The 25,541-nt window shown below is 45.8% G+C and overlaps 1 protein-coding gene across 2 annotated transcripts in view; it reads right to left on the bottom strand.

Annotated features, from left to right (window-relative positions):
* The window catches only part of TMEM272 (transmembrane protein 272), a 34,601-nt gene extending 12,094 nt beyond the window's left edge, over positions 1-22,507 (bottom strand). The window contains exons 1-2 of one of the 2 annotated variants that reach the window (XM_050951883.1): positions 22,268-22,507; positions 18,861-18,941 (exon numbers count right to left, since the gene is read on the bottom strand). In XM_050951883.1, the coding sequence (XP_050807840.1) occupies positions 18,861-18,918 (58 nt within the window). In that variant the 5' untranslated portion in view covers positions 18,919-18,941; positions 22,268-22,507. Of the gene's footprint in view, positions 1-18,860; positions 18,942-22,267 lie in introns of those variants that run through there. The other variant, XM_050951894.1, reaches the window with a different exon arrangement.
* Between the last annotated feature and the right edge of the window lie 3,034 nt (positions 22,508-25,541).

Raw genomic sequence — 25,541 nt, forward strand, 5'->3', positions numbered from 1 at the left:
AAAAGGCAGCAGGGACCACTCAGAACTAGAGAAAAAGCAAGATAATGGTTAATGAATTCTCTTCCCTAAGCAGTCACTGGGAATGTATTTCCTTATTATCGCCCCATTCAGCCTCATGCTCTGAGATTTCTCATTGGAGGGGCAGATGCACCATCTGGGAATGTTTCCAGATTCATGTTTAACAAAGAGAGATACTCAACAATTGACTATACAATTGGCTGGGTTCTGTAGCCAGTCACAAAGCGCCACTAGCAGCACTAAAGATTGTTTTCCCTGATATTTGTGGAGTTTTCCTCTAATGGCACAGATAGATACTAGCTGTTTTGTCTAGGTTGTGCTAACCCTGACTGGACTTAGGACAAATCAATGGAAAGTTAGGAACCTAAATACCTTTGCGGAGCTGGGCTAAGCTGCCCAGGAAAACCTTTTTTTAACTGCAGTATGCAAAGGTAGTGCAGACAGTGCCATGCTCTTAGAGCTGGGAATAGCTCTGTATTTACAACAGTTCATGGAAGTGAAATGGCAACATTTCTGTGTTGCTGGCCATATCTCCTCACAGCTGGGCGAGAGAAACCCACCCTCTAGGATCCGACCCCTCATAGCAAGTGGCAAGAAAAGGAGCCTTGTGTTCTAGGAGCACACTCACAGGACAAGGGGAGATGGCTGCCTGATTTTCCAAGGTTGGCCCAGAAGAAACTGTGTTCTGGGAACCCATACCTGGAACCTGGACAACTGGGTGGAGAGGCAGGTAGTCAAGAAAGCCCCCTGCTCTGGGAATGTCTCATTGGATTGCAGAGAGAAGGAGAAGTTTTTTCCCACATGTTTGCTCCAAAAGAGAGCCCGTTAATGGAGAGGGCCTGCTGTGTTGGGAAGTGAATGACTGGGAAGAGCTCATGCTCTGGGAGCCTGGAAGTGCAACCACAAGGAAGCAGCTGGGTTAGCTTCCTGCCCATTCTCTGAACTTTGCGGTCAACACAGAATCTGAATTGTGGGCGTGGACGCTGAATTTTCAAGCACCACAGTGACTCTGTCCATGGGCAGTGCATAATGGAGGCTGGGGAAGGCAAAGCCTCCCCAAACCTCTGCTAACACTCCCCGCCACAGCTCCAGGCCCAGGCTGTGGCGGGGCTCAGAGCTCCTCCAGGGAGCTGGGGCTCGGGGCAGCTCAGGCGGGTTGGCCTGGAGCTCCACCAGCCACAGTGTGGGGCTTGGAGCTCCTCTGGCCCCAGCAGGTGAAAGCGGAGGTGGGGCCTTGGGCAGAAGGGGCAGGATAGGGGCAGGGCTTGGGAAGATGGGGCATGGTAGGGGGCTAGCCTCCATGAATGGGGGGTGTATGTGCCGCCCATGACTCTGACCCTTTGTATAGCGGAATTACTAGTTTCTGATCTGTCTCCTGCTTGACTCTCTCCTCTTCTTCCCTCTGATGATTTGAGATCTAAGCTGTTACTTTGTCCCTAGCAGCTGTCCCACAATTCCCCACACTGACTGCTCGAGTCACAACTGTGAACTTCATTGCCCAGACAGTGGAAGCCATGCCCCTTTAACAGCCACACAAATTTTTGAAGTGCCTATTCCTCGTTGTCCATCTTGGTGACCACACCCAGCAGCTCTTCGCTGTTCTGTGCAACTGCCCAGCTGACCATGCCAGTTACACATGCCAGACACACTCTGGCTTGGAGCAGACAGGAGATATTGGCTCTCCTGCACCTGTGAAGAGAAGAGGCTGTGCAGGCACAGCCTATGGACCAGCCATAGAAATGTGGCCATCTATGAGAAGACTGCATTGAGGAGGCAGGGCAAGGGGTTACGACAGGAATCAGCAGCAGTGCCACATGAAAGCAAAGGAACTGTGGCAGGCATAGCGGAAGGCCAGGGAGGCCAATAGTCAATCCAGTGTCGAGCCACAGAGCTGCTGCTTTTACAATGAGCTGCATGCCAGACTTAACAGAGACACTCCCTACCACCACCACTCTGGATATTTTTGAGGAGCCCAAGTCACAGGCCCCTGCCATGAACAGCAAGGATGAGGATGGGGGACATGTAGCCAGGGGTTCCAGCTATGCCTCAAGCCAGGACTATTTGATACTCCACTGCAGTCCAGACAGTCCCAGCAGTTGAGCACAGGTGAGCCTGAGGCAGGGGAAGGAATGTTGGGTATGTGTGTAAATTTATTCCCCATTACAGTGATGGCTCCCCCAGCTTCAGTGGCGGCTCCAGGCACCAGCACTCCAAGCACGTGCCTGGGGCAGCAAGCCACGGGGGTGCGCCCTGCCGGTCCCTGTGAGGGCGGCAGTCAGGCAGCCTTCAGCGGCTTGCCTGCAGGAGGTCCGCCAGTCTCGCGGATTAGGTGGCAATTTGGCAGCGCGTATGCTGAAGCCGCGGGACCGGCAGACCTCCTGCAGGTGCACCGCTGAAGGCAGCCTGCCTGTTGCACTTGGGTCAGCAAAAAAGCTAGAGCCGCCCCTGCCTAGCTTAGCAGGACACAGCCCTCAACTTTTCATTAATTTACTCCTACTAGACCAGGTAGCGGTATAACAAATGGAAGTAGTATTGTTATCTGCTTCACTTCCCCTGTAAAGTTAGGCCAGGGAGCCATGTGGAGCAGTTTGTTTAAGTACACAGGGATGTCCCTTGAATCCTCCTGAGACATCTTGATGAAACTTTCATAGAAGTACTCTGCCATCCTCTCCTGAAGGGCTCTAGGGATGGCAGCCTTATTTCTTCCTCTGAGGTAGGACACTTTCCCATGCCAGTCAACAATAACTTCGGCTGGCACCATTTCAGTACCCAGGCTAGCAGCATACGGGCCTGAGTGGCTTTGGGATGTCAGCAGCAGCTGTGCTCTCTGTGCCTTTGTACATGATATCTCACTCCTGAGGGTAACAACCACCACTGCCTGTGGAAAATGGTGCCAGTATTCAGTGCCAAGCACTCCGAGGCCGAAGAGTCAATAAACATGTCTTGCATTGTCAAGGCTGAATCCCCACTCTGTCACTGATTGCAGGAAGTAGGGGCCTGCAAGGCTTTTAAAAATTAATACTTGCCACTCCAAGCTTGTATTAAACTCCAAGGTTACAGTTCCTCTCTGACCTTGGCTTGGTAAACACTGCCACCACTCAGATGCAAAAAAAACCCCTTTGAACCCAGGAAGGAGCACTTGGGAATTCCTCCTTGTGGGGTACCCTCAAGCCCTTTCACCCCTCCCGCCGGGAAGAGCTGAGAAAGAAAACAAAGGAAATTAGCTGTGGCTACCAGCTAATGCACAAATCTCTTAGGACACCAAAAATCCAATCCTGTTCTTAAAAAAAGGTAAATTTTATTAAAAACAAAAAAGAAAAAATACATCTGGAACTTAGGCTTTTTGCTAGATCTTAAAAGAAACAATTGCAAAAATTAAGCACCCAAAATAGTTTTTTGGGGGGTTCAGCTTAAAGGTTACAAGCAACAAAAGCATCTGGGGTTAGCACAGAGAAGATTCACAAGCCTTAAAAAATAAACAGAAATAAACCTAATCACATCTAGCTAAACATTCTGATCACTTCTGAGTTCTTACACATTTGGAATTCAGATAAGTAGTTCTAGGTATGATCTGATGATTTATGACCATACCTGGCTTAAAGCTGCTTATAGCATGGCTGCTTTGTCCCTCCAGCCCAGAGAGAACAGACAAAGGGAAAGTTCTTTCCCCATTTAAAAAAGTTCTAGCCTTCCCATTGGCTCTTTTGGTCAGTTGATCACTTTTTTTTCCCTTACGTGGGGGACTTTTTAACCCTTTACAGGTAAAGCAAGCAGAAAACAGCTACTAAGAGGGATTTTATAGTTAACTGGTTGGCTGGGTGTCCATCAAAGGGAGCTATCCCCCCACTTTATTTATCACAAGTATAAAGCTTTAGGGGAGTGAGGGAAGGGAGTTCTGAATCTTAACTTTCGCTTTCCACAGCAGTACTTCTATGTGTCTTATCTGTAGCTGCTGCCCAGGTCCGCCCTTGCCCCTGCTCCACCCCTTCCTCTAAGGCCCCATCCCCAATCTGTCCCCACTCTGACCCCTCCCCCGAGTGCACCCTGCCCTCACTCCACCTCTTCCTGCCCCTGCTCCTCCCTCTTCCTCCCAGCGAGCTGGAGGCATTGGGGAGGAGGGGAGAGGAAGGAACTGATAAGCAGGGCCAGCCAGTAGGCAGGAGGCACTGGGTGGGGGGAAGGGAGGAGCTGATCAGCAGGGCCCACCCCCACACACCTCAACATTGCACATGGCATCAGGGTCTGCATCCTTACCCCTACCGTGCTACACCAGGGGACTGGAAGGACAACCACCACTTCACATATGCTGACCTGTGAGAGCCACAGTTAATGTATGTGTAGCTAAAATAGACTTGACTGTTCCTTCCTCTTCTTTAATCTCTGTTCCATAAATGCATTATGTATTTGCTTTTAACTGGGAGGTTAGGACCTGGGGGCAGATGGAGAAGCCCTCGGGATCTGGGTGGGCATCGAGGGTGGTGGGGAGCAGGGGACATAGGGAGAGCCCCCCAGTAGCTTGGGGGCTGGGAGCTGGGTGCAGCGAAAGGGCCTCCTGGGAGCTGGGAGGCATGGAACAGGGCCAGGAACTGGGAGCCCAGGGGGGTTCCCTGGTCAGCTGCTGGGGCTGGGAACGTGAAGGGGCCCCCTGGGAGCTGAGGGGGCATGGAGAGGGACTGGGACCTGGGGGGCACAGGGAGGGCCCCCCCAGGAAGCTGGAGGGCTGGGACCTGAGGGCATAGGGAGGAGCCCCCTGGGAGCTGGAGTGCAGGGTCAGGACTCCCCCAGACTTACGGTCTCTTTGCCCTGCAGTTTTAGATCCCTTCCCCCATCCACACACTCCTGGAAGAGGCCAGCAACTTCCAGCTCCCATTGGCCAGCTGAGATGCCATGCTCACCTTCCATTGGGTGGCATCACTTTCATTCAGGCTGCCCATGGAAGGAAGAATGGCAGGGCTGGAACAGTCCCAGAGGGGAAGAGCCTCCCGGCTTGCAAAGTGCAGAGGTGGAACTAGGAGCCAGGTTGGGAAACCGGGTAGGGCAGAGGGAAGAGGACCGCCAACCTGGAGCAGGGAGGCAGGCACTTCTGCCATGCCGAGCTGCACCCCACAGGCAGAGAGTGGAGCCCTAGCCTCTGGGCTTATCATGGCACCCCCTGACTATGATGTCCTGGGGTGATGCCCAGATTGCCCACCTCTAGGGCAGCCCTGCACCAAGTAACACACAATTCCTAACAGGCTCCCACACTGCATGGCCAAGTAGAGCACAGAACACCACAATGCATTACTGAGGCTCCCTGGTAAAGTGTTCTTTCAAATCCTCCCCAAGCCGCATACCTCCATGTTAAGCTCTTCTGATACCTCTTATGTCTGGTTGTTCAAACTCAGCAGACAGCTCTTCTGCCTCCAGCCTGGTGGCCACTTTCCCCCCTTTGCTTCATAGATATTTTACAGACCACAGCAGGCATCTATAACCATTGGGATATTTTTCCCATCAAGATCCAATCATGTGAGTAAACAACGCCAGCGTCCCTTCAATCTACCAAAAGCATATTCAACTTTCATTCTTCACCTGCTGAACCAGTAGTTGAATCTTTCCTTGGTGCTGTTGAAGTGGACAGTGTATGGTTTCATGAGCTAGGGGAGTAAAGGGTAGACTGGGTCCCCCAGATCACTATTGGCATTTCAACATCACCAATAGTAATCCACCGGTTGGGAAAGGAAGTCCTTGCTTGTAGATTTTTTAATGGTCCTGTGTTTTTAACAATGTGAGCGTCATGCACCTTCCCTAACCAGCCAACGCTGACAGCAGCGAAACATGCCCAGTGATCCACTAGTGCTTGCATAACCATAGAACAATAGCCCTTTCTTTTGATGTACTGTGTGGCAAGATGGCCTGGTGCCAAAATAGGGATATGCGTGCTGTCTATCACTCCAACACAGTTCGGGAAACCCATTGCTGCAAATCCATCCACTATGTTCTGCACATTGCTGAGAGGCACAATCCTGCATAGCAGGAGATGATTAATAGCCCTGCTCACTTGCATGACAATGACGGCAACAGTGGATTTTCCAACTCCAAAATGATTTCCCACTGACCAGTAGCAATCTGGCATTGCAAGTTTCCACAAGAGTGTGACTGCCACTCACTTTTCCACTGTCACTGCTACCTCTCATTTTAGTGTCCCTGCTGGGATGAGCTCTGCACACAATTCCAGGAATATGGCATTCACACTCAAAAGTTCTGCAGCCACTGGTCGTCATCCCAAACCTGCATTATGACGTGATTCCACCAGTCAGTGCTAGTTTCTCAGGCCCAGAAGAAGTGCTCCACCATTTGAAACTGCTCTGTGAACACCACCAACCACCTTGAATTGGTTCAGGCTGTGTCCCACAGCAATCTGCCCTCCAGGAAATCATTGTGTTCCTTGAGACTCCTCTTGCAGCTCTGCAAATACTGGAAGATCATGCATGCTGTGCTTGGGACGCTCATGACAATAGTGCAGAGCACTGCAGGCTCTATGCTTCTGTCAGAGATTGTGGACCACGACAAGTCCTGAGTGGGTTTGTGGGATTTTCAAAATAGGCATGAAAATGATGGGATAGATATGGCATTATGGGGAGGAGAAGGTTGCATGATGGGAATTTCAGCCCGCAGTCCCCATTCCCACAGCACGCATTGCCAAAACTTCCCAAAACAAAATGTGCTGGATGGTGGCATATTGGGATACCTACCCATAGTGCACTACACAGTGCATCTAAACAAGCACTCCTTGTGCGTACTCAAAGCGCTGATGGAAGAACTCAAGCGATATACTAACTGCAGCAGCTGTATGCCAAATTCATTTGCATCAGCAAAAGTTTGTAGTGTATACATGCCCTAAGTAAGAGACATAAGAGAATGGCTCAGGGGATTTAATCTATAGGTCACCAGTCTGTAATATACTTGACAGACAGGGAGACTTGGAAACAGAGGGTAAGAGTTAAGTGACACTTGCTCAGGATTAGAAAGCAAGTCAGTGGCTTAGCTGGGAATAAAATGCAGGTCTCCTGATTCCCAGCGTACTAACCAAGCTGTTCATTTACAAAATATAATTAATGAGTTACCCTCAGAGTGGAGCGATAGGTATTTATTATGCTAACTTCCTGGATGGGAAAAACAGGCACATAAAGAGGTGAAGGGACTTAATCAAAGGTCGCACAGGAACTCTGGTAGAGCCAGGAACAGAATAGAGATTTCCTAACTCCCAGGCCTGTGTTTTAAATACAAAACCATCCTTCCTCTTGAGTTCCTATCCTCCGCTGACCATGACCAAATTCATTTCCCACTGGTGGCTGTTCTAGTGGTGTATGTTCAATGAGTAAATGGTCTCAGTGCAGATGCTAAGTGGACATATGTCCACCCCATAAAAAACATCAGCACAACCGTCAATATATTGGGCACCTGAGAATACAGCGTGCAGTTGTGGGCCCTTTAATAATAGAAGAAGGTCAACGAATGAGATGGAATTCAAAGAAGGCCAGCAAGGAAACTTGAAGGGACTAACTTATGAGGAACAGAATTCGATCCAGTTAGCTTTGTTAAGCAATGACCACATGAGACATGATAGTCTCTGAAGGGCGCAAGCACCCAAGAGGAAGATGGAATATTTGGTGTGGGCCTAGAGGTATAAATGCAGGACGAAAAATGGGCTTAGGGTGACCATACATCCTGTTTTGGCTGGGACAGTCCCGTTTTTAAGCTCTGTCCTGGCCGTCGTACCTTTTCCCCCCCAATGGACATTTGTCCTGTTTGCTCTTCCCAACTGATCAGCAAAAAACAAATGCCCATTTTACCAAAAAACTGTGGCAAGGGAGGAGGCAGAGGAACATTGTAAGGAGCAGCGATGTGAGGTACCAGGCAGTGGGGCTTAGGGGTCAGCCCCAGGCAGCATGAGGCTCAGCCCCAGCCAGCACAGATCTCAGGGGTGGGGAGCTAAGGGGTCAGCCCCAGCCTGGGTGGTGTGGAGCTAAGGGGTCATCCCCAGCCTCTGGCTGTACAGGGCACTGAGCTCGGGGTGCGTGTGTCAGCCCCATCCCCACCCACAGGTGGTGGGGGCTCGGGGATCAGCACCAGCCATTGGTGGCATGGAGATCAGGGGGAGGGGGTGGCTCTGGTGAATCCTGTGGGGAGTGTTGGGGGGCAGCTCAGGCTTAGGCAAGCCCCAGCCATCCTGTTTTTACTTTAGGAAATATGGTTGCCCTAAATGGGATGAAATTGAGCAAATGGAAGGTTACGTTGAACATCAAGAAAAATGTCCTTATAGTGAGATCTACTAGTGGAATAGTCTTGTAGGGAAAGTTGAGAAGTTCCATCCTTTGAGTATTTTAAAAGTGGAGTAGAAAAACCACCCTAGAGTATCCTGCAGGGAGCAGTCCTGCACTGCAAGGAATATGGAATCATAAATCTAATAGGTCTTTTCCACCTGTAAACTTACATAACACTTTGATAATATATAACAGCACAATCATTTTACAGTGTAAAAGGAATCGGTTCGATAAGGTTCCAATCCTGCAAATATGTGATTTTACGTACGTGAGTAGTCATACCAGGTGAAATTCACCCCTGTGCAGAGACACACCATGAGGCCTAGGCACCTATTTTGAAGGCGTAAGTGGGACTTAAGTGGCAGTTGGACCTTATGCTGGGGTATGCATGTGTGAGAATTTCATCCATTGTGCATAATTTGTATTTTCAGGATTGGGCCCTAAAATCATTCACATATTTTCCATATAATTCTACAGGCTATCTAAATATGCCAGGTGTCACTAACTGGACCCACATCTGAGTGTAGGTGCTCAGATCCTGTGGTGATAAGTGTCATATAAATATGCTAGATGAGATTGGAGTCATGGATTCCAAAGCCAGAAAGGACCACTGTGATCCATCTACTCTGATCTGCTGTATGACACAGGCCATAGAATGTCCCCAAAATTAGATTATACCAGGAACAGTGCACTGGTACTCTCAGAAATGATGCTCTTTGCCCTGGAGTCTCTGGTTCTTCCTGTCTCTTGATTTTAAGCCTCCCACTAAATTAAGTTTATTGTTCATCAAGAGATCCCTTAAAAAAACAGACTTGAAAGTAGGATGACAGGAGGATCCTTTCAAACAGGATAAAGACAAGTCCAGGACTGATGAACTGGCTGCATGTCTGGGACACAAGCTGATCTTCCTTGGTGAGTGTGGGATATAAGTATTCGTTGTGCGTACTGGCACTCATTCTAAACTTGGGTGTTATTGTTAGTTGGCTAGGTTCTGACAAAGAGAGTAAATGAAATCCATAGCTAGGCCTCTCACCCCTCCTGGCAACCCTGCCATGCCAACGAAAGAACAAAACTCAGAAGCCTGCTTTCTGCCCATTTAATTTTTTTTAAGTATGGAGTTTTCCACAGCCCAGTTTCCCAGCTCCTCATGCTCCTCTTCTCCCTTCCTGAAGAATTTAATTGTCCTTTATTTTCTGTGGAGAAGTAAAGCAAGAGTCCACTAAACCAAAATGAGGGGACAGTCAGCCAGGCATTTGGTTCTACTTCATTAGTATTGATGCAGATGGAAGGGCAAGTGTTTCATTAACCCTCTTTTTTCCCTGGTTGAGCTCAAGAATGGACTGTCACCCAGGGAAGAACAGTGAAAGTACCACTGAGTGGGCTGAAGATTTTAACAGCCCATGGGGTAGCAACTGGGATTTTTTAATTAAAAGGTCTTGACTAACAGAGCCAGGCCTTTCTCATCCCTTGAACTCACTGAGGATGGTTATGCCACAGCAACTGCTGTTTTCACCTGTGAGGAGGTTATTTTAAGGGGAGCCACAGGAAGCTCTCCACCTCCTGAGTTTGCAGCTTCCAATCTGCGAACAGTAAAACTGGATTTCATTAGGGGCATCAGTAACAAAGAATGAAGGCCATACTTACAGAATGGGTGACACTATTCTGGGAAGAAATGACTCTGAAAAAAGATTTGGGAGTCATGATGGATAATCAGCTGAACATGAGTTCCCAGTGTGATTTTGTAGCCAAAAGAACTAATGTGATTCTGGGATGCATAAACAGGGGAATCTCGAATAGGAGTACAGAGGTTATTTTACCTCTGTATTTGGCATTGTTGAGACCATTGTGGAATACTGTGTCCAGTTCTAGTGCCCACAATTCAAGAAGGAGGTTGATAAATTGGAGAGGGTTCAGAGAAGAGCCATGAGAATGATTAAAGGATAAGAAAACATGCCTTACAATAATAGACTCAAGGAGCTCAATCTATTTAGCTTAACAAAGAGAAGGTTAAGGGGTGACTTGATTACAGTCTGTAAGGACCTACCCAGGAACAAATATTTGATAATAGGCTCTTACATCTATCAGGGAAAGGTAAAATACAATGTAATGGCTGGAAGTTGAAGCTAGACAAATTCAGACTGGAAATAAAGTGTCAATTTATAACAATGAGGTAATTGACTATTGGAATAATTTACCAAGGGTCATGGCACATTCTCCATCACTGACCATTTTAAAATGAAGAATGGATGTTTTTCTAAAAGATATGCTGTAGGAATTATTTTGGGGAAGTTCTAGGGCGTATCTTATATAAGAAATCAGGCTAGATGATCACAGTGGTCCCTTGGAATCTATGACTTTGAATATGATGTGTATCAGTTTGTCCCTGCAATGCAATAATAAAAGCCCCTTCTTTACATTACGAGTGCAGGTGAGGTGATGAGTCATCCCTGAACTAGAGCCTGATTAAACCTCCTGCTGGGATGAGTCATTCCTGTGCTAGGCTCCAGCCAAACCAGGAGCTGGTTTGGTGACTCTCAGGGTATGTCTACACTACAGGATTATTCCGATTTTACAGAAACCGGTTTTTTAAAACAGATTGTATAAAGTCGAGTGCACGCGGCCACACTAAGCACAATAATTCGGCGGTGTGCGTCCATGTACCGAGGCTAGTGTCGATTTCTGGAGCGTTGCACTGTGGGTAGCTATCCCATAGCTATCCCATAGTTCCCGCAGTCTCCCCCGCCCCTGGGAATTCTGGGTTGAGATCTCAGTGCCTGATGGGGCAAAAAACATTGTCGCGGGTGGTTCTGGGTACAGCCTCACCCCTCCCCCCGTGCAAGTAGCAGACAACCATTTTGCGCCTTTTTCCCTGGGTGAACTGTGCAGACGCCATAGCACGGCAAGCATGGACCCTGCTCAGCTCAAGACAGCAATCAAGGATGTTGTAAACACCTCGCGCATTCTCGTGCAGTCAGTGCTGAACCAGGACCTGCAAAACCAGTGGAGGAGGTGGCGGCTACGGCAGCACGGCGACGAGAGTGATGAGGACATGGACACAGAATTCTCTCAAACCACGGGCCCCTGCTCTTTGGAGATCATGCTGGTAATGAGGCAGGTTCTAGCCATTGAACGCCAATTTTGGGCCCGGGAAACAAGCACAGACTAGTGGGACCACATAGTGTTGCAGGTGTGGGACGATTCCCAGTGGCTGCAAAACTTTTGCATGCGTAAGGGCACTTTCATGGAACTTTGTGACTTGCTTTCCCCTGCCCTGAAACACCAGAATACCAAGATGAGAGCAGCCCTCACAGTTGAGAAGCGAGTGGTGATAGCCCTGTGGAAGCTTGCAATGCCAGACAGCTACCGGTCAGTCAGGAATCAATTTGGAGTGGGCAAATCTACTGTGGGGGTTGCTGTGATGCAAGTAGCCAAAGCAATCATTAAGCTGCTGCTACGAAAGGTTGTGACTCTGGTAAATGGGCAGGCCATAGTGGATAGCTTTGCTGCAATGGGATTCCCTAACTGTGGGGGGGCAATAGATGGAACCCATATCCCTGTCTTGGCACCGGAGCACCAGGGCACTCAGTACATAAACCAAAAGGGGTACTTTTCCATGGTGCTGCAAGCACTGGTGGATCACAAGGGACGTTTCACCAACATCCATGTAGGATGGCTGGGAAGGGTTCATGACGCTTGTGTCTTCAGGAACACTACTCTGTTTAAATGGTTGCAGCAAGGGAATTACTTCCCAGACCAGAAATTAACAGTTGGGGATGTTGAAATGCCTGTAGTTATCCTGGGGGACCCAGCCTACCCCTTGATGCCATGGCTCATGAAGCCATACACAGGCAGCCTGGACAGTAGTCAGGAGTTGTTCAACTACAGGCTGAGCAAGTGCAGAATGGTGGCAGAATGTGCATTTGGCCATTTAAAGGCGCGCTGGCGCACATTACTGACTCGCTCAGACCTCAGCGAAACCAATGTCCCCATTGTTATTGCTGCTTGCTGTGTGCTCCACAATCTCTGTGAGAGTAAGGGGGAGACCTTTATGGCGGGTTGGGACGCTGAGGCAAATCACCTGGCCGCTGATTACGCGCAGCCAGACACCAGGGCGATTAGAAGAGCACACCAGGAAGCGTTGTGCATCAGAGAAGCTTTGAAAACCAGTTTCATCACGGGCCAGGGTACAGTGTGACTGTTCTGTTTGTTTCTCCTTGATGAAACCCCCCTCCACCTTGATTGACTCATTCCCTGTAAGCACCCACTCTCCTCCTTCGATTACCGCTTGCTTCCTAAGGAAATAAAATCACTCTAGTTTAAAAATCATGTATTCTTTATTAATTAATTATAAAAAGAGTGAGAGAACTGACAAGGTAGCCCGGGTGGGGTTTGGGAAGAGGATAGGAGGGAAGGAAAAGGCCACTAAAAAAATTTCAAAATAATGACAGCCTTTTGGTTGGGCTATCCACTGGGGTGGAATGGGTGGGTGCATGGAGCCTCCCCCCACGTGTTCTTAGTCGTCTGGTGGGTGAGGAGGCTAAGGAACATGGTGAGGGGGGAGGGCGGTTATACAGGAGTTGCAGTGGCACTCTGTGATCCTGCTGCTGTTCCTGAAGCTCCACCAGATGCCGGATCATGTCCATTTGATCACGCAGCAGCCCCAGAGTTGCATCCTGACACCTCAGATCTTCCTGCCGCCACCTCTCATCTCGAGCATCTCTTCTCTCCTCACTTTTGTCCCTTCTGTCCTCACGTTGGTCCCTCCTGTCCTCACAGTCACTGGCATCTTTCCTGTACTTTGATATCACATCCTTTCACTCATTCAGATGAGCTCTTTCATTGTGGGTCACTTCCATGATTTCTGAGAACATTTTGTCTCGCGTTTTTTTTTCCGCTGCCTTATCTGAGATAGCCTTCGGGATGGAGGAGGGACACTTGAAAAATTTGCAGCTGCAGGAGGGAGGGAAAAAAAGGGAGAGAAGTATTTAAAAAGATACATTTTACAGAACAATGGTTATACTCTTTCACAGTGAACAACACTATTCACCTTACATAGCACATGTGATCTCACTACAAAGTCGCATTTTGCATCTTAATATTTAGTGCCTGCGGCTTTGGTGTTAGAGATCTCACAGACGCAGGTCCGGGCAGCAGAATTCAGCTTGCATGCGGCCATGGTAAGCCATTGTCTTTCGGCTTCTGCAGCCTTCATATATCCAGCGCCCTCCTTTCCCAAATAGCAAGCAAAGCCCATTGAGTGCTGCTTCTTTCCTGTTAACGTGCAGCACCAGAACTGCCCCCATCCAATTCTCTGGGATGATTGCTTTATGCCTCTCCCCACCACGTGGCTGGTAGCAGGGAAGATACCAGCTAGCCAAATGCGAAAAAGCTCAGCGCCTATCACCGCCCGTCCCCCGCTTGGCTAAATGCAGGGAAGGATTTCTTTTAAGCCACAGGCAAACAGCCCAACCATCTCTGTCCCCTTAATTAAATTCCTGAATTTCAACCAGGTTACCATGAGCGATATCACTCTCCTGAAGATAACACAGCGAGATAAAGAACGGATGTTGCTTGAATGCCAGCAAACACCAGGACCATACTCAGCTACGCTTTGTCATGTAATGATCCCAGATTACTTGCTACATGCATGGTGTGGTCAAGTGTCCTACCATGGAGGACAGAATAAGGCTGCCCTGCCCAGAAACCTTCTGCAAAGGCTTTTGGAGTACCTCCAGGAGAGCTTCATGGAGATGTCACTGGAGGATTTCCACTCCATCCCCAGACATGTTAACAGGCTTTTCCAGTAACTTTACTGGCTGCGAATGCATCCCAAGTCCTCAGGGCAAATTAATCATTAAAAAATGCTTGCTTTTAAACCATGTTTTATATTTACAAAGGTACACTCACCAGAGGTCCCTTCCATGGCTTCATTGTCTGAGCTAGTGGCTTGGGAGGGTTGGGAGGGTAATTCCATCAGGGTGAGAAAAAGCTCCTGGCTGTTGGGGAGAATGGAGTGCTGTGTGCTCTTTGCTAGCTCGTCCTCCTCTTCCTCCTCCTCATCTTCCCTGTCCGCAGAATCCTCAGGCATGGCTGAGATTACCAGGGGACAGGGGTGGGGTAGTGGTGGCGGACCCCCCTAGAATTGCATGCAGCTCAGCGTAGAAGCGGCATGTTTTCGGCCCTGCCCCGGACCTTCTGTTTGCTTCTCTGGTAGGCTTGTCTGAGCTCCTTAACTTTCACACAGCACTGTACTGAGTCCCTGATGTGGCCTCTCTGCATCATGGCCTTGGAAATTTTTTCAAATGTTTTTCCATTTTGTCTTTTGGAACGGAGTTCTGTTAGCACGGAATCCTCTTCCCATACAGCGATCAGATCCAGTACCTCCCGTGCAGTCCATGCTGGAGCTCTTTTTCGATTCTCAGGAGACTGCATTGTTACCTCTGCTGATGAGCTCTGCGTGGTCACTTGTGCTGGTGAGCTCTCCACGCTGGCCAAACAGGAAATGAAATTCAAAAGTTCGCGGGGCTTTTCTTGTCTACCTGGCCAGTGCATCCAAGTTCAGATGGCTTTCCAGAGCAGTCACAATGGTGCACTGTGGGATCCACCCGTAGGCCAATACCGTCGAATTGCGGCCACAATAACCCTAATCCAACATGGCAATACCAATTTCAGCTCTACTCCCCTCGTCAGGGATGAGTACAGAAATCAGTTTTAAGAGCCCTTTATATCGATATAAAGGGCTTCGTTGTGTGGATGGGTGCAGGGTTAAATTGGTTTAATGCTGCTAAATTCGGTATAAATGCGTAGTGTAGACCAGGCCTCAGAGCAGGTGTAAGTGCCTCACAGGGGAAAGAGAAGCCTGGGTCTGCTCAATGTTGCTTCATGGCTCAGAACAATCTTTTGCCTGACAGTGGTGACAAACTCCACAGGCCTCAGCCTGCCGCAGCCTAGCACCCGGACCTACTTTTGCCTTGTTCCAGCCCTGTTCTTGACTCCAGATTTAGCCTCTGTCCCTTAGCTCCAACCACTAGGCCTGACCATCCTCACCTCAGTGTCTAACAGTGCAGCTCTAATAGTGGACAGCTGGTTTCCATTTAGCTATAAAAGGTTGTTTGTTCTATATAGCCCCTTAATTGCTGAAAATCACAATATGATAGAGTATATTAGCATCAATCACATCTGAACAGGATTTTTGCAGTAACCAAACGAAGAAACACAGTATATCATCCATTTGCTTTGCAATACAACTGGAATTGAAAATTGACTCTAATTCCTTTTGGCCACTTAACTAGAGTTTGCCCTGATGCTCTGAGCCTCAAGTATTGTACCAAAAAAAAAAAAAAAAAAAAAAAAAGAGAGGAATTTCAAATGATGCTGTGCTGATATGCTGACCATTTAAATATCATTAAACCATTAGGTTTATATCTGGCATCAGAACTGGCCTCTTCATGAATGCTTTCTGAAAAATATTTAAAGGGCAATGGGAAATGTGAAGTTGAGATTAATTAGCATTTGTGTTGTAATTAATGAAAAAATCCATTTTGGAGGCACCAGTCGCACAGATGACCCATAGTTAAGGTTGAGTTGAGTTTTGCACTTAAATATAAGCAAAAGCCTCATCTTAGAGTATAGATGGAGGAATTCTGACAACTCAACTGCAGTGCCAGAATGCAATGGGCCTGATTCTGAGCTGCTTTACACTGGGGTAACTTTATGGGCTTCCATGGAGTTACTCCTGACTCAAGCCAGCATATGTGAGATTAGAATCAAACCCATTTTTTAATTTTAAAAAGGGTAATTTATTCCATCAGTCACCCCTGAAGCCCTGATGGCACTATAACACCAACAGAAAATAGTAACATTTCAATTGTTTCTGTGGTAGGAACAGAAATCTAAAAATACACTGCCTCTGCCCTATTTGTCCTGAAATACAGAGAGGGGTAAAAATGATGGCCAAGATTCTCTGCTGTGCATGGTTTCCACAAGGGGCCACAGAAGTGATGGAGAGCTGTCAGGTTGCTGAAGCATCTTGTTTCTTGATGCAGTTCTGAATCTGCCACTGCCCTGGATGGAGTTTAGAGTAGTCTGGGGGATTCTAAACTGTGCCAGATGGTCACAGCTCCCAAGCAGTCACTTGCAAAATAAGCAAAGCCAGATCAGAGTGCTCTGGACACACCTCCTCACTACTCCTTATGCTCTTTATTGGTGGGGGTGACATAGAAGCTCTATGTGAGCTGGGGGACTGTTCCCCACCAAGTGAATCCTCAGTCAGTCAGTGGGGACTGGTCTCTGCTTTCTAGTCCCTTTGTGTCACTGGAGCAATCCAAAGAGAAGAGATGGGAACAGAGAACCTGGCCCAGCAGTGTTGCCTACAGTTCTATTTCCTCAGAGTGGGATCTTGTCAGATTTCACAACCTAGGTCAAGTCAGGCGTGGTCCTTACTTAGATGACAGCCCTCTGTAACTTGGTGGGGTTTTTCACCTAGGCAGTTGGTATTTGGTACCTCAGTGTGGGCTCTTGCTGTGCCATTTGATAGAGTAGCAGTAGGGTGATTTAATAGCAGCAAAGTCTTTCTGACTGAATTGCTTTCAGTCGGACTATTTTAGGCTACATTTGAAGAACTGGACAGGAGATTGGTGGGAAATATTTAGCTGAAGTTCTAATGTACTAGAATCAGTAACTTTAGAGTATAATTTAGCTTTTGAGACTCTGTATATTATCGTAATCTTTGTGGAAGACTGTATTTCAGGGGGTTGTGGATTTTAGGTCGTTTTGTTATGGAACAAGGAGTGTAGTGGCTTAATCATTCATGGACATTTATTCTGAGTTTTCAGGGAGCTCTGTCAACTGGAGCCAAAAGCATCCATATGAGACCCCGGAGTAGTAACTGCAGTCTGAGGAATACAATAATTGGTTTGGGTGAGGTTTCAGTTATTTTGAGTGGGAAAATAATGTAAAGAAATTTTCTTTTTCTCATAACTGAATGTGAGACTCTGGATTTGGAAAACATCATGGGTTTAAAGTAAAGGCACTAGGAATTTGGAGGACAGCACACAAAGGAGACATAGTCAGAAACCAGGTTAAAGATTTAGTTTTCCTGTTGGCCACTCCCATGCCATGGGTTGGGTTTTATGCTGTGATGAAAAAATTTCTCATAAAATGTACAGGTGTGTCCTTATTTACCCTCTGATCAGCCTCTTCCCAGGGCTTTTGACAGGGCTTCTCCACCACTTGTCACTAGTGCAGAATGCAGTGGCATGCCTGCTCACAGGACTGGGGAGCAGCCAAGATCACATTAGACCCCACTCCATATTCTTTATCTTTACCCTGACACCCTGTAAAATGACAGAATGATTTTAAGATGGCTGTAACCAAGGCTGTTGGTTTTAAAGCCTTGAATTGCGTAAGCCCAGGCCATACTGGAGAAATCCTCCATTAGTGTTAATAAAATCACCGTAGGGCCTAGGAGCCCTAGACATGGCTCAGAACCACATTGTACCAGGTGCTGCTCAAACATGGAGCAAACAGATGGTCCCTTTCCCAAAGAGCTTACAATTGAAGTGAGACTTGCCCTGGCAGGTGTTTGAGTCTAATATCACATGACCTTTTGGGAGTCTGGTCATTGTACTTTGGCTCGAAAGTTGGTTGTGATTTTGCGATGGCAGGTCATAAGATATGAGACTCATTCCCACAAGATGTCAACCTGCACTATTTTTTATAGCTGTTCTCCATTGTAAGTCTACGGCAAATCATGCGTAGGACCCAATTTGAAAAGAATCACACTAGATTTGGCTCTGCAGTGCAGTACATTGTAAAGTGTTTTAAGGTGTTTTTAATTTCCAGGCAAGCACCACAGCAGAGGAGTGCTTTATACGTACAGTCGTTAGTACAGTACGTCTGTCTACCAATCTGTCTCTCTAAAACACACAGATACAACAACACTTCAGCCAGGGAAGAAAAGTGCTGGATCCAATGGAAATTGCTGGGGGAAATTAGCTAGGCAGAATGTATTTATAAAATTTAATTTGACCAGGACACTAGAGTTAACATACCTTGTGTGGCCATGGGTTCTTCCGTACCCGGACCTCAGTTTTACATCACATCTGCAGCACCAATGTGCCTCCTAACACCAGGCTGGGACATTGATTTAGTGCTGACTCAGAAGGCAGAATTGGAAGTTTGAGATTCTCCCATCTACTTACTGACCAGGACCACCTGCATTTAGGACCCAGTCCTGCCGCATGCTGAGTCCCTCCTGTGAGGTGTTAACTGATTTAGGTAGGAGTTGCCATTACTCCACACCAGGCAGGAGTAGACCATTTAGGCTTGATCCAATGCCCAGAGCCCCCACTGACTCACCTGGGCTTTGAGTCAGGCCCTGGTGAGTTCTAGTGAGATCATAGCAGAAGGTGGTACAGCTACCTAAACTCTCATGCCCATAACTTACAATGAACTTGGTATTAGCCCATTTTTCTAACTATAGTAACCACAGGGCCATTTAAGTAATAGAAGGTGATTACTTTTACAGCTGTGACTTACCATTACTGGCAATTTTAGATATGCACCGGTGACAAGCTTTCTCCAGGCCAGCAGCCATTGGTGATCACTGTCTGGTGTACTCTAGAGATAGAAATAATAAGGGTATTACAATAATAAATTGTGTTTTTAATGACCTAGACATGATGGGCCAGATTCACTTTTTTGCTTTAGCAGCTTTGTGCCTACCCCAGTCACCCAAAGCAGCTGCACACCCAGATTGCTGGAGCAGAACCAAGTAGCCAGAGCATACCAGCGATTCTAGCACCACTATAAACTGAATGTTAAAGGCTTGATTCACCTCCCACATGACATTGGTGTAAATCAGGAGTAACGCCACTGAAATCAACCATGTGACATGGGTGTAAATGAGAGGAGACTGTATAGAAATGGAGTAGCATGCATGGCCAAAAAGGAGAGAGATGTGGGGGTGCACAACTGGGTGTGTCTGAACAAGAGGAATTCAGTGCCATCCGCAGAGTGCAAAGAAGGCTAGCTAACTGCTCCCCTTTGGCCTTGCTGCTGTTATTAGTCAGGAGCATTCTGGCAGCCACACAGCAGAGCTTTCATTAATGCAGGATCAGCTTCCCCTGCGCTCCCTGTCTTGCTCATGTCTTTATACCGTGTACTACACTCCCTGTCTGCACTGTGTAGGATTCAAGGCCACTACTAAGAAAGATAATGATTTTTAAAAGGGTAATAAATACAGGGGATACATTTAAAAAGTCATTTGCCAGCAATTTTTACACAGTTGTATCTGTGTTACCACCCTGCCCCCACTCTCAGAAGACACCACTGTTTTATCTCAGAAAATGCTGTGTGGTAACTTTTGGCAAAAGCTGACTCTTTTCGTTTGGCCACAGTAAGATGATGGCTGGTCAGAAGTGACCTGCTTCTCGGGGAGTTCACCCCATCCCCTCCCTCCCCCTCACACTTAGCATGCCACTAAAACCATCCTTGGCTCATAAAGATACTTCTGAAGAGCAAATATTGTGCTTTTGGATTGCAACAATTGACAGGTTTTTTTAAAAGAAAGAAACTGGCCATGAAGTGCACTTAGTGGGCAAAGGTGGGTGGAGGTAACAATGTAGTAATGATAGGTTGTATACAATTTTCAAAATGCTAGCAAGATCCCCTGGCTCAAAACAACAATGCAGAGCAAAAGGCTTCATAACTCTTTACCAAAGTAAAAGTATATACTCTTATGAAACCACACGAGAAGCCAGTTTTAAATGTAGAAAAGAATGGATTAAACTGAGGGCATTGGTTGTAAGTTTTATTCCTGAACAATCCAAAATTAGACTTTGCTTTTAGAAACGAGTCATGGCTAGTGGCATATCCTAAAATGATCTAATTAAATCACTTTGGTCATTATGAGAAAAAATATAAACACCCAATATTTTAACAGAAAATACTTTTATAGTTGTACTTTTTGCTAAAAACTACTTTACCTATCCTTTACAAATGCATTAAAAAAAAAAAAAGCCAGCACACCTCTGATTATCAAATTATCATGGACAAACGAACAACTCCTGTGGCTGCACAGGCTATATTTCCACACAGAGAGAGCAAAATCTACCCTCAGTCTAAAATGACTCTGGTTTTAAAGAAAAACCACAATAAAGTAAATGCAATAGACTCAGTATATGTTATCATGTCTCCTTCTAATGGCTGGCCTCAGCAATTACAGCCATCCGATTACATGGCTAAAACTGAGTTCTGCACAGAGGGAGAGTTGTTAAAAAATGTAAAGACGTACTAAGAAAGCAAAAGGCATGATAGTTTCATAGGTACACACACAACAGGACATATGCACATAACCTCGAGATAATTTCACCAGATTACAAGTGACATGCACCCATTTATCAGGGTGGATTTGAAACCTATATGATTAATCTACTGCTTTGGAAAGTGCTATAAAGTCTATGGGTAATCATTCCAAAAAACTGCCTAGCTGCAGGATCACAATGCATATTACAGACAAAAGCATTTTCTGTATGTAATTAGCTATAACAGATGAGAAGGAGCAACTGAGTTGCCAGGCAAATTAAGGGGTAATTTCCTTTGGAAAACTGACATGATAAGAAATTAAAATTTAAATGACCGCTAAAAACTACACCGAATCATGTAGAGGTTTATAGAATGCTACAGTAATGCAGATAGGCATTCTCATTTTGACAGCAGGTCTCAGAAAATCACCTGATGGTACCACAGGTAATGAAAAACCCAGACACATCTAGGTAAAGTTAGAGACAAAAGGCCCGCACTGTGATCCTCCTTACATCAGTTTTACACTGGTGTCACTTCATTGCCTCAAATGGAGTTATTCTTGTGCTGCACAGGTGTAAGGTAGAGCATCTCAAGCCAAGGGGACAAGTTATTCAGCCACCATGGGGATGGTCACAGTAGCTGTCAAAGCAGCTGCATGGCCCTATATGGGGAAATTTGGCTGGTGGATCTACATAGCTGCAGATCCTTTGGTCACCCCCTGGCCTGCTGTTCCCAGGTGATAGCAAAGATGGAATCCATAGAGCAGAGCTCATGGGGATATATTTTCTCTCCATATCCTGCTCAGTCTCAGCACAGCTGATCTGCTCCAGTCCCTCTCCCTTTTGTGCTAGCTGTGCCGATGGAGCGGGCCAGGGTTGCCCCAGAATGTTGGCTTCGGGGGGGCTCGAATTGCAGCAAACTCATGACATGCTAACACTTTCTCAGATATTGCTCCCCTGGTTTTAAAACTCTATCCCTTATTCCTCCAGGCAGTAATGAGAAGTCTCTGTAGCTCAGACCCATCTGTAAACCCAGCCCCAGGTTGCTTTAACTTTGAACTGGTTTGCTGCTGATGGTTTCTGTCCTAACCTTACATTTTCAGAGTTGTGTTCACCAAAATAAGAATGATTCTCTCTCCTGTGAGCATGCCTGACCCCTCTGCATTTGTAAATCCCCTTTTACACTGTTCCCATCACTAGTTATCCAATTAAAGAACAGATTCCAAATTGGTCTATTATTTGATTTCTCAAAATATACTTTGGCTGCACAAACTAAGCTGCACTTTCAATCAATTCCAAACACCTCACACTGTTGAGGAATAAAACAGGAAGACACTCTGTTGCTTTCTAAATTCTCAGTCCACTGCACTGTAGATCTACAATTCCTGATAGCTCAATCAGATAAGCTTTGCCCCAAGACCCCAAATCCTTCAGCAATAGAAACATGTTCATCTCACTGCATAGACTCTTGAGGATTTTTTAAATATTCCGAAAACCATTTCTACCATACTGGTTTGCAGTCCATTTCTTCCTGACAAAGTATAAAATGCGACACTGTCCTTTATTCTGCAAACATTTCTGGCAAATCAGCATCTTTCCAATGAATTTCTCATACCTGAAAGGACTTTAACTTTAACTCACCTTGTTAAACCAATGGAAGTCTGGAATGAGAAATCACAAAATAGATTCTTCAACAAAAGTATATTGTGAAAGTCAGATCATGTGTTACACTATAGTCATACTCTGCTTCCAGGGACTCTGCTTTCAGTTAGCTGGCTTTACGTGATCGTGGCTTCTTTTCATTCCATCTCTTTCTCTCTCTGTTGCACACACCTTTTCTCTCTATCGCTACTCAAATTCCTCTGCTGCCGCCAGGCAGCTCCTCTGCTGTTTCTAGTTGTGAGGAGAACGGATTATAATTATTTCCTATATACTCCCACATTCGGCTTGCTCCTCAACCTAGCAATTGCAGGGTTTTACAGTGCCATCAGGGGGTAGCAGAGGAGCCCATAGAAGACTTGTGAAGGTAAAAGAAAAGATATTTCCTTTGCAAAAATCTTTCAGTAGATTTGGTTTATCCATAAATCAGCAGCTAGTAGCTGATGCTTGGTTTATTTTATGGTACTGTTTTGTCCCTTTGCTCTTTGCAAAGGCCTGATATAGTCCTCTGCGATTTACAAAGCTGCCACATACACAACTTTTAGTGTTAGCTACTGGATGTTGTTTATTCCATATATCCTATACTACCTCGCTAGAGATCTATTTTTTGAATAGTTATTCACCAGATTCTCTTTTCATTAGCAGGTGCCTGTCAGAAATCTCAGGTCTAATAATAAGTGCTGTGTCATTAGCTAGAAAGCAATACCTTTTGTACATTAGGAAAACTATGTTTGACAGATAAATCTCTCTGGGAGCAACTACAACATTAATGAAGATCTACACATATTTAGGGCCTTTTATAAAAGGCTTTGCAAAAAAGGCTACCAGCTGTTAAAATCATCATTAGGGAACTGACAAAATACCTGCCAAAACTTTGGAGAAACAATAGTGAACTCAGCTCTCATGTTTGCACAGCATTCATATGTGATATAATTCTAATGTTGAAGCAAAGCTAACAGCTATGCATTAGGAGGATTACATCCATGGTTGGGTTTACTGGGGAAAAGAAAATTGCATTGCTTGAAGATTTTTTTACATGCAATTGGTCTAGTATGCACAAAAAATAAAGCATAATGTAATTTTTCATTATGAAGGAACCCAATGGTCTTTAAATGTTGGTAAATAGTATAGAGAGTATATTCTGGGCATTGTACAGAGGTCCTGATTCTGCAATCCGTACTCATGTTGATTAATACCTTGCTCCACCAGTATTCATACTGATTTCAAGAGGAGCGCTCAAATGGGTAAGAGCTCTACAACTGTGCCCCTTGATATTACTAATTCACCACTGAAATGCAGCCACTTCTGGTATGACACCTGTGCTAACACCACAACACTGCACAACTGTTTTTAGGAAGAGAAGGGAAGCACTAACTGAAACATTAGTAGTTCGAATTTAGTTGCCAAAGTTGGAAGTTAAACAGGACATCATAGTATTTAAAAGGTAGGAATAGCAAGGAGAGAGAGGAATTGTTTGGATTAGTCCAAGCAAGTGTAACTAAGAGAAATCAGATGCAAATGAATAAAGAAAAATGTGAGCTGAATAAAATTTTCTATCAGGAATAGTTACTAAATCGTGGAATAGAATCCCAAAGGAAATGATAGAAATCCTTTTGCGTGAATCTTTAAAAATTAGTCTGAACATGCACTTGGGAGCAAGCCTGTATTGGCCAAGGAATTTGCAAAGTTACCTAAGTCTTTTCCCATCTCCAGTTTCTATGATTTTAGCTTGACTTCTAACCATGACAGATGACTGCGTACAAGGGACACCGAGAAGCAGAGTAAAGGAAGTGGGTGTGTGAAGCTAGTTTCTAGATACCACAAGAAGCTGTAGAATAGTGAAATCTTCTCTTTGCTAGACAGTTGTCTGTGTTACGAAAATCACCCGCATATCTGACATCTGTTGGCACCTCTGTCAGCTTTGCCAGCAGAGGGATCCAGGATTGAACTGGTATGGGGGGCTGAACTACTCTTTCCCCTAGACGTGATCCTTTCTGAACAAGATTAAGGCGCAGCAGTAGGGGAAAGCTGCCATGGCAGCTGTCCCCAATGTAACTGCAGTATTGCTACCCCAAATGCTCCAAAATCATAAATTAGCCCCCTGAGATTGTCTTAAAAGCACTGAGATTTTTTAAAAATAATCACCAAGGATTTCTTTTTCTTTATCTTGTGTTGTTTGAAACTTTAGGGTTTGAAACTTTAGGGTGAAACTTTTCAAGCTTTTCTCCACAGCTATGAGGCCTAGAAACTGACTTGGTTTTTAACTAAAGCTTAGATTCTCACATAATCACATGACTGTAGGAGATGAGGTCCGAAATAACACTAGATACGAAAAGGCTTGCGATAAAATTGCAGGAATTGGCAGCACTGTAATTGTTCTGTAGCTAGAAGTCTGGTTTCCAAGATTATCAATACAACCCCTTTCATGAGCAATCCATTCAATATAGAGTACTAACAAACCTTAGGGAAGAAATTAACAGTTGGATGGGGAGGAGAGAAGGAAAATATGGTAAATTCCCAAGTAGAACATTCCTCAGCTTAGAAGCAAGGACATTTTAGTGAGAAAAAGAAGAGGAATGTGAGGATATATTTAGTGTTTCATTAGATCTGTAGCAGGAAATCAGGTAGGAGAGGGTTGCGGAAGAGTCTAGGAAAAAAAATTCAAAGAGAAGGACTGAGTAGTTTTAAGGGTAGTTCTGTTTTCCTTATTATAATAAAGCACCTCGTTCAGTGTTTCAAGAAAGCAACTCTTCCAGTGATTCTTTTTTATATCATGTAACAATGGTAAAGGAAGTCGGAACGGGAAACTGGAGAAAGGAAGATAGGGAAGTTGGGGATAGACAAGAAAGGCGTTTTTAGCCCTTCTTTTTGCTATCTATAGCCTGGTACTGCATTCCAATTAAAACACATTCCAGTGTATTAAGAGCTGTGTTTCTTTACCATTGGATATTAATCTGCCTCAGGAATTCTAAGATCCAGGCAAGCTGATCAAACCAGTAAATGTGTTTTCCCCTCATGTTTTAAGGTTTAAGACGCATAAGGCATATTTCATAACAAGACTGTGTTTACCTCAAGTCTTTCAGTTCCCCAGGGTGTAGAACAGGGATGGGCAAACTTTTTGGCCTGAGGGCCACATCGGGGTTGCAAAAATGTATGGAGGGCCAGGTAGGGAAGGCTGTGCCTCCCCAAAGAGCCTGGCCCCCAACCCCTATCTGACCCCTCCCACTTCTCACCCCCTGACTGCCCCTCTCAGAAC

This window comes from Gopherus flavomarginatus, chromosome 1 (assembly GCF_025201925.1).
Source record: "Gopherus flavomarginatus isolate rGopFla2 chromosome 1, rGopFla2.mat.asm, whole genome shotgun sequence".
In the NCBI taxonomy this organism is placed as follows: domain Eukaryota; kingdom Metazoa; phylum Chordata; order Testudines; family Testudinidae; genus Gopherus; species Gopherus flavomarginatus.